The sequence below is a fragment of the Carassius auratus genome, unplaced genomic scaffold, assembly GCF_003368295.1.
Source record: "Carassius auratus strain Wakin unplaced genomic scaffold, ASM336829v1 scaf_tig00009218, whole genome shotgun sequence".
Lineage (NCBI taxonomy): Eukaryota > Metazoa > Chordata > Actinopteri > Cypriniformes > Cyprinidae > Carassius > Carassius auratus.
This window is the reverse complement of record NW_020524013.1, coordinates 57,234-67,081: the sequence shown is the minus strand read 5'-3', so window position 1 is coordinate 67,081 and position 9,848 is coordinate 57,234. Positions and strand designations below refer to the sequence as shown.

At 35.7% G+C, this 9,848-nt stretch overlaps 1 protein-coding gene across 1 annotated transcript; it reads right to left on the bottom strand.

Moving 5' to 3' along the window:
* Positions 1-92: 92 nt before the first annotated feature.
* On the bottom strand, positions 93-7,761 carry LOC113072496 (DBH-like monooxygenase protein 1 homolog). The gene is made up of 6 exons (XM_026245494.1): positions 7,128-7,761; positions 5,623-5,769; positions 5,224-5,391; positions 4,703-4,786; positions 329-508; positions 93-248 (listed from the first exon to the last, which is right to left on the bottom strand). The coding sequence occupies exons 1-6, from the start codon at positions 7,395-7,397 to the stop codon at positions 105-107; spliced, it is 993 nt and encodes a 330-aa protein (XP_026101279.1). The 5' UTR covers positions 7,398-7,761; the 3' UTR covers positions 93-104.
* Between the last annotated feature and the right edge of the window lie 2,087 nt (positions 7,762-9,848).

Here is a 9,848-nt window from a genome sequence, read left to right as displayed (position 1 = left end):
TACACCATGGAGACTATACTGATTACTTATCAGATACTCACAGATACATAAAATAGACTAACAGGAAATACTGTAACTGTAAGGTTCTTTAGTTGTGCCGTATGTCACTTAGTGCAGTGTGTGAGTGTATCATGACATACAGTACCTCTTTGTATAGATGGGTTATCAAAATGAATCTCCATTTGTACATAGACTGGGTCTATTGAGGTCCCTATAGACATTCCAACATGAGGAGGGTAGGTGAAGCCCTGCAAGGGATAAAAATAATTTCTATTCAATATCTGAAACTTTTTACTATTAGAATGATTATGAACTTATGAAATACCACCTCTCCCCCAATAGCCCAAGCAAACAGGACAGTTTCACAGGTGAAGAAGGAGTCTGGCATATTTGGATGGTAGCATTCATGTCCTCTGTTGATCTCACTCTCGTTTAGATCACTGTCACACTGGTAGAGCAGAATGTGATGAACCAGATTCTCATGACCCTTCTGAATCATTGGCTCTATCTAAAAAATTACAACAAGCAGAGAGGAATATGAACAGCTGCGCTGTGCGCTCTCAGAATTGAATCCAATTCTACTTCTGAATTTGAACAAAGATAGTATCCAGAATTGTTAGAAGTTAATTTGAAGGAATTAAAATGGTACTAAAATCAAACAGGTAAAATAGTAAACTTAGCAGTATAGAAACCTTTATTATTGAGGACTAATTGATAAATGTTATTATTTATTTATTATTATTATTAGTATTATATCATTATTGTATCAGTATTATTATTGTATTTGTTTATTATTATACTGTAGCTATAGACGGAATCTGAAAGTTGAATCATAAATGCCAATAAATATATCAAACAATGTGGTTAACATTTTGTGTTGCTACTTGGTAAAATTATTTATGCAATATTAATACATGGCTAAATTTAGTTGAATTTTGTTACAAGTGTTACAAATTTTAATGCATTTCAGAGAATGAACTGAAATATTTAATCCAAATCGTTTATATTTTGTCACAAAATTCACTAAAATTGTCTTTCAAAATTCAAATTCTAGTTCAACAACAAATTATTACATACATTTGGAGTTTGTAACATTGTCTTACTCACCCATGGTGCAATTTGATCAAAAATACAGTACAAAGGTGCTGAATTATTAAGATAAAAAAATAGATTTCTATTTGTAATTCTGTTTTAATTTTGTTTCCTTTGATGGCAAAACTGATTTTTTTTCATAATTTAATAACAATGCCTTTTTAAGTCACTTTTGATTTAATGTGGACCTGCTTTATGAAAAGTATTAATTTCTTGAAATAAACCTACTAACAACAAACTTTTGAACCGCAGAGCATTAATAATGTAGTGAAAGTATTGCTTTAACAAATCTGAGAAGTTCATGTCTTGAATCTACAAAAAGGACACTTTCCACTACACTGTTCCAAGCTTTGATAAAGCCATGCAGATTTGATAAATGTAGGTTATCTTTTTAAACCACTTTATTTTTGAAACTTCTAAAAGAAAACTCTCTCTCTCTCTCTCTGTGTGTGTGTGTGTGTGTGGATTGTTGAGCTAAATCTAGCTTGGATAGCTCTGAAAAAGGAAGTGGGGGATTTTAGTATTATTTTTCTCCTCACAGTGGGCTTCTTCTGTCGGAAACTGGAATTCTAAATAAAAGCATTTCCAACAGAGTGAACTGTGTCCTTCTCTTCCAGGGGTCTCTGCCTGAAGGAGTGGGACCCAGGGCCAAACAGTGGCTAAATAAATATTCAAACATTCCTTTATTTCCCTTCCACCTCCTCTTTTTTAACCATCTTGGAGCCCTTTTGTTTTGAAGCCCCCAAATCTAGTGAACATGTAGATTGTGTAGCAGCATTCTGTTGTTTCTAACCAATAACAACATTTCTGATCCATCCAACTAAATCCATCTTATCATCGTTATAATGCTACTGTTATACTGTAATACAGTGGTTCCCAACCCTGGTCCTGTAGGCACCCCAACATTGCACATTTTGCATGTCTCCTTTCTCTAACACACCCATTTCAGGTCTTAATGAGACATGCAAAATGCGCAGTGTTGGGGTGCCTCCAGGACCAGGGTTGGGAACCACCACTGTAATACATCAAACAGTATGATTGTATGCACAAGGCTGTATCAATGCCACTCAAATGGATGCTTTAAATGATGCAACAACATTTTGTGCACTTTTCACTGAGAAGTTACTAAAATTGCTTGCAATCATTCAAAAATGTCATCATTCTGGGAAATTGCTCATCACAGAGCCAAAAAAGTGAAAACATTTGTGACAATTACCACAAGCACAAACCTAATTTACTGTAAGTATGTGTATGTGTACTGTATTTGCATGAGCCGATTTACGCATTTATTCCTAGTAAATAATCTGCAATATGCCTAAACATATAAAGTACACTGAAAATGATGATTATGATTATTAGAGCACATTTTTACAAGTCTTTATATTTCAATTAAATGCCATTTTAATTTTAAAATGTCAATGCCCCCCATTGTACCCTTTATTTTGGATCTTAGTAGCACTATACTGTATAAAGTACACCCAGCTAGCCTCTTCTGGCATCACACAGCATGAGGTTTTTGATTGAATAAGGACAGTTACAATATGGCCTGAATAGAGACAGTGAGAACACAGTGTCTGGAAAATCTACTCCTGTTTGACAGTTCAACATCTGCTCCATGAAACTGAGTGGGAACAGAGCAGGAAACATCCAGACACTGCTGTGGTTATGGGGCAGCTGTTGGCATCTGACTAACACAGCCTGGAGCTTTCCGAATTCCAGGCTACTGTATGTAGAGAGGACAGGAAAAGAGGGCGAAGAGGGGTCACAATAATTATTCACTAGCTGATGTTAATGAAAGGTTAAATGGAGGCTTGATGTAATATCTAACTCAAACATGATCCATTTAAATGTACCCAAGCAATATTTAGGCCACGATTAAAGTGCATCTAGTGAATGTTAGAATGTGTCAGTGTGCACTTGTCTGTTTGTTTCATCATCTTGTGAACCCCCGGACTACGCACAAGTCTATTCACTGTAGAGTCTTTGTCTCCGGCGCATTAGATACTGAACACTGCAGCAAACTAAATGGGTTACATTCATACTGTGAGCTGCTCACTTCTGCATGTGCAGCGCTTATGTTTTCACTAAAAACGTGGAGCTGTAGCCATAGTGATGAATTCATGTCGATGAATGCATGCCTGGCTTTCCACAGCTGAATTTTACATGGGCACGAACTGGTGACTACAAAAATTAAATTAAATTGAAGGTTAGTGCATGAGAAAAATTAGCCTGAAAGGATGATGCTAAATTGTAGTATTTTATCATATGATTAAAGTATCTATTCTGCCTCTAATTAAGACAACTTGAAAAGCTTAGTTACGAGAAGACTCTTTCATCTGGGTGAGAGTGTATAATTTCAGAAACATGTCTGATCTACAAATAGCAGCTGCAAAAGACAATAATAAGCAGGTGAGACAAAAAGAGAAGCCGAGGGAGAGAGAGAGACAGAAAGAGATCTGAACCGATGCAGGTGACAAGATGCTGTAGCAAAATAAACAATGTAAAAACAACCAATATGAGGTAAAACATACCATGTTTTGAAATGAAATAATGTATGAGGAATCTAATTTATGCTTTATTTAGAAAATATAGCATCCAACAGAGTAACAAAAGTAACTAAAAATAGTGACACTACTTAATCAATAACATGAAATTCATGCTTAAACCAAAACTGTTCAGCATTCACACTGACACCAATTAAATCTGTAAAGATCACAGATTTGGATCCTCTCTGTCTTACATTGTAGTTTTTTAGTTTCTTCTTTTTTTATTTTCATGATTCATTTCACCCAAACTGTCAACTCTCTCTCATATGTAGTGTTGGAAAAATCTGATACATTTTAGTGAATTACATGTATAAACCACAGGGTTTATAATAAAACAAACCAATAAAAAAACAGGTGCAGACACTAATCAAATCAATTGGTAACTAAGATAAACTGTTGGTGGAAAGTAGGAACAAAGGAAACTAGGTCAAACAACATACATATGCAGAACATAAATGTGACAGATGCATTGTAAAGTTAGATTAATTCTTGTGAATTGTTTAGAGTGGTCCTCCTTCACATATTATTTTAGTGAATCGGTTCATTCAGAAATGAACCGATTCACAAAGATGATTCACTAATTTGAGTTGTTGTGTTAGGTTTTCAACATAGTTGTGTAAGTTATTGTTATTGTACTAGAAAATATATATTTTAGTGTTGCTAATTTTTTAAAAAAGAAGCTTGACTGAAGCTTTAACTGCTTCATACTATGTTTGTTTTGTAGCTTGCAAGCTTATCTAGATTTTCTTGGCATTTACATTTTGTAAAGATCATATAAGTTAATAACAGTACTTAATTGTCAGGAATCCATTTAAAACTTCATGAAAGCCCATAAATGTAAGTACAAAAGAAGTGAACTGAACTAGCAGAAGGTACTTCACAACAGGGAGCCGTTAATTGGCATTATGTAAGCCTGTAATTTCCTAAGCATGCATCTCTGGAATAACAGTCGCTATATATCTTCTCTGGTTTAAAACATGACTTTAATGAATTTAAATGTTTTAAAACATTATGATTTGATTATGATGGGCATTCTTGAAAATGTTAAGAATTGTAATACTCACTCTGATTATATGATGCTTCTTCTTCAGCTCTGGAAATTTAAAGATCTGACACCAGTACGTCGTATCCTTATGTGGTACAGGAACCTACAATATTTGCACGTTAACAAATTTATAGACAAAATATTTGCATCAGTCACAAAACAGTTAAATGTAGCAGTTAGACGGCAACAAGGAGAAGTATTCCATTGTGGACTGGAGAGCATGGACGTTTTATTAATCCAATTTCCTGTTTTTTTCCTATTCAATGCTGAGTATTTGTTATGCGGTTGTAAATATGTACACTCTTATAAAATCTGGTGTTTGGCAGTATCCCACAAGCATAAAAGGGGCCTTGTTTTCATTCAGAATACCCAATCAGGAAGCAAAAGGGTCTTTATGTAAAAAGGATTCATATGTAACCACAAGGACTTTGATTCCTAAGCATGCAAAAATAGATGAAACATTAGGTATTACACTGCCTAGGGCTAAACCGTTCTCTGTCATCAAATGCTCCAGCAGTCTGCTGAATGCACTTTCCTCACCTCTTCGTTTTGAAGGTCAAAGAAAGCTGTTCCTGCTGGGATGCTGGAGCTGGTTCCAGGGTTGAGTAATCGCAGACTCTTTCTGCCTCTGTTCGTACCATGGTAGACTGGTCCTGACATTCCCACGTCCTCCTCATGGAATGCCCAGATCACTCTCACTGTACTGCCCTGGGCATTGACAAATTATGGGTACTTGTAGACAACATTTTGTGGAAGTGAGTTTATTTAACTCCTCAGTAAAACACCATACTGTACTATTATTTCCCCTGAACTAAAGGCAATGTGCTAAAATTGCAACCAAGATTTCAAACAATGGCTCCAAAAAAAAAAAAAAAAAAACTGGTTACAGACACTGCCACTGATGGTTCCAGATTTAATGATGCATGCAGTCAAACCTACCGTAATGATTTGGTCATTGTCATCACAGGTCTGGAGGTTTCTGCTAAAAGCCAGAACAGTATGCGTGTCATTCTCTCTGCCGTACAGCAGCTGGTAGCTCTGCAGCGCATCTTTATGGACCTTTCTGTTTGAGTCTGTATAGTAGTCCTGAGCAGAGTGAGGAGGAACGAAGTTAGCCCATCTCAGGTTTGAGTCTGAATCAGAAAAGGAGTACTGGGATCATGTGAGTAAATGGATGTGTGTGTGTGGTCACATTTGATAACCTGCTCAAAATGTTTGCTAAGCTGCACTAGCAAATGTCCCATTTGTTTCCAATACATTCAAACACCATTAAAAATATGTTCCGGAACAAAAGACGTCATGATTCGTGCTTACAAAACTAAAACAGAAATGTATTGATATAAATGAGCCTTCATTACACAATGCTGATGAATAGTGCTGTGTTGAAATCTAATCATAAACTACTATTGTATACATCAGCTGGATGGAGATTATATGCTGAGAATATACAGCAGTGTGGATGTAGTAAAATATTGGGCTGCCTGCATTTGAAACAGTAGTGTTTATGTGAGTACTGTCTGAATAAAATCCAGGTCACAACAGGGCAGCTGATTGTTGTCAGGTCAGTGGGTCAGTGGATGATCTCATTGCAGTAGATTTCAGGACACAAAAAGCTATCACTGTAGTTTTAAATGTTTGAAAGTGAGAGTGGAGAGTGGCCACGCACTCTTAAAACCTGAATATAATAAAAAAAAAACTCTTTGAACATTGCATGTTTAAGATTCCCATTTACTGTAAAAAATAAAAATATGGAAAATCTTGTAAAAATGACAAATTCTAACAACAATCAATATAGTTTTTGTGACCATTACCAATACAGATGTTCTGATAATATACAATATACAGAATATGCATTTTATTTCTGCTTTATTGACACACACACAAACAGGTAATAATAATTACAATGATAATTACTAGTATTTATGCAAAGTTGTTTTGTGATCCAAAGTAGTGCTCATTATTTTTCATGTTTTGGGGTATGTCTAATTGAAAAAGTTGAGCAATTAATATACAAGTTGTATATTATATAACTTTAGTAGTTCTGCCTGTGAAGTGTGAATGCTGATGAATTGAACTGATGAATGCAAAGTGGCATCATCGGACTGAAACGTTATTTATGCATTCATTTATTCTTACAATTATTGTTATATAGTTAAATGGATGGAAGAAAAGATGATCCACAGCAGACTACCCATAACACAGACTGACCAAAACAGATCCATCCACAAAAAATTTTTGTTAGAAAAACAAACAAACAATTAAATACGACTCAAATGTCATGAATCATTTTAGTACGTATAACAGAAATACTAATCAATCCAGCTCGACATGTACAGAGATCAAATGCAGCAGACTGATTTTAAATTGTGAGTCAGTGTTCTCTAACTGTATGATCAGCGTTGCATGTAAGATGCATTCAAGCCCAAAGGTGTGTGCACACTTACCTGCAGATATGGACTTCCGCTGAGCACACCACCTATCACGATATCGGACGAGGACATCGCACCGGTCGGTGACAAACCGAATCCTATATATCCTCTCGTTTCCACTTCTACTTCAAAAGTTATCGTGGATTCATCAAATCCCCACTTAATGCTGTATCTCCCATCCGCATCTAGTGCAGCTGAATGAACGAATCGTGTCCCCTGTGAGCATGCCGAGCAGAAGAGTGAAGTTAGGAAAACTAGAGCGCAAAGAGGCTGATTTTCAGACATTTCGAGCTTAATCGCAAACAACGCCGACTGGACTCAAGGACGCTTTTTATCCATAGAGCAGTTTATGGAAATATGCAACTTCCGAGGGCAAGAGTGTTTGTTTGCTTTGGTGCATTGGAAGCGAAGGATCCTTTCAAGCGCTGGCAGCCTCCCACCGCTGAACTGTTGGAACTTGTGTGATTTCGCTTTGATGTGGAAAGACATGTAGAGCTGAACACCGTGTCTACGAGCGCGACGCGACAAAAGTAGAACGCTCGCGTTATTATCAAGCCGTTGGCGTACAGTCATCAGCGGCGTGATTACAATACGCTACTGTTAAATCTGTGTAAATGTATCTATTTTCAAGTACAAGGCGAAGAAAATGTTGAACTTTGGTAACTAACTTGGACCCAAACGTTGTTTAGATTAGAACCTGCTTCGTTGAGTAGCTTTATTTCGTTCCGTTATACACTTTCAATTAAAACAATTAATAACCTAATTAATGTATTCATAAGTAAGTGAAAAGTAGCCTTAAGCTAATCTATTAAAAAAATATATATATATTTCAGATGAGTAGGATGTCAGCATGTGTATTTGTAGTATGAGAACATTATACCTGGATGACCTCGGCTACAGTGGTTGTCAACCAGGGGCCCGGGGCCCACCTGGGGGCCTCAGAGGGGCTCAAGATCAAAGGGGGCATAAAAGGCAATAAATAAGCCAAAACATTGAAAAATCAGGTTGTCCATCAGGTTGTCTATTTTAATTAATTTTTACTTTACTTTCACTTATATTTACATTTATGCCTGGATAAATCATGAAATTAAACTCTGATAACTCAGTCACTTTTACAATAGTTATGTCAAGCACTAAATATTCCATTGAGTTGAAATTTTTTTTTTTAATCACAAACACCTGAAAAAGTGATTGGGATGTTCAAATGTTGTGGATGGTGGTGTGCCTTGGAGTTAAAAAGGTTGGGAACCACTTCATGCATCCAGTGTGATTCTGAAGTGTGCTTTACATATCACTTTGGTACAACAAGGAAACATGGCTCATATTCATTAAACTAGTTTAATTACTGTACCATATGTATTTTTTTATCCTTGTTAATTTAGCCTACCAGTGAAATACCATTAATTTAAAAAATACAGTTTCAAACGGCACCGGTTGTACATATTATTTCAACTTCTATTCTGTTCTACAATTCTGACGTGAACATTTGTAACTTAACACTGCCATCTACTGGTAAGAAAGCACATTATATTTAACACTTCACTTGTAATGACGATGTGCCTCACATCCATCCATGAAATCCTATTCAGGGTGATGAAAAAACACACATTTTGTGCCGTTTTAAACTTTTATATTTAGTCATTTATCAGGCGCTTTGAAGCAATCAAAATCAACAGAAGAGCAATGATATGCAAGTGCTATAACAAGTCTCAGTTAGCTTAACGCAGTAGTACACTTAGCAAGGTATTATTATTTTTTAATTATATAAGAAATTAAAATAAAACAGGTAGATTAGAAAAAGAATAGCGCAACCTAGTATTAGGTGTTTTTTCCTTTTGTTTATTGTATAAAAAAATAATTAGAAAAAATATTAAATAAATAAAATGACAAAAAATATTAGAAAAGCTTGTGTGTGTGTGTGTGTTTTTTTTAAGAAAGCAAGCAGTTAAATGAATAGAGTAGAGTTTTTTTAGGAATAGAATTAGAATAGAGTGCTAGAGTTAGATGGGTAAATAAAGATGGAAGAGATGTGTTTTTAGCCGATTCTTGAAGATGAAGATTGAGTTGGGCTGGTCATTCCACCAGGAGGGAACATTTCACTTAAAAGTCTGTGAAAGTGATTTTCTGCCTCTTTGGGATGGCATAATAAAACAACGTCCACCTGTATTGCTTAGACAAACCTTTTTTTTTTTTTCTGAATTACTGATCGGAATCTTACAAAGTATGAATGATTTCAGTAAATACCTGTTTTTCTTTAATTGATGTGTATTTGACATGAACTGGTGGACAGAAAAATGCTAAGTGTGTTAGCTCAATGGCTTGCTTTTGATGTTTAAGAATGCTGTTATGGAAACAGATTGAGGTGGTTGAAACGACTGATTTTTCTTTAGGCAGAATATCAGAAATTGCTTACATCAACAACAGCAGGACCATGGTTTTTCACGGACATTCCTGGTACCTGCCTTTTAGTTTCATCTAAAGACACTAGAGGACGGCAGAGGACAGGGATTAACTGAATAGCGTGAATAACATCAACTTTCCTAAACAACAAAATGTGTGTGTGTGTTCATATATATATAACACCCTCACAAATATATTTAACTGTGGTAACGTACCTTCGTTCTAGGGGATGAGTTAAAATTCCCATGAGTTTGGGATCCAACAGTTTTTTTTACCTGCTTGGTAAGTCTTAAAGTAGCCTATTTTCTGGTGGTCTTGCTGTTATGATCAGAGTTT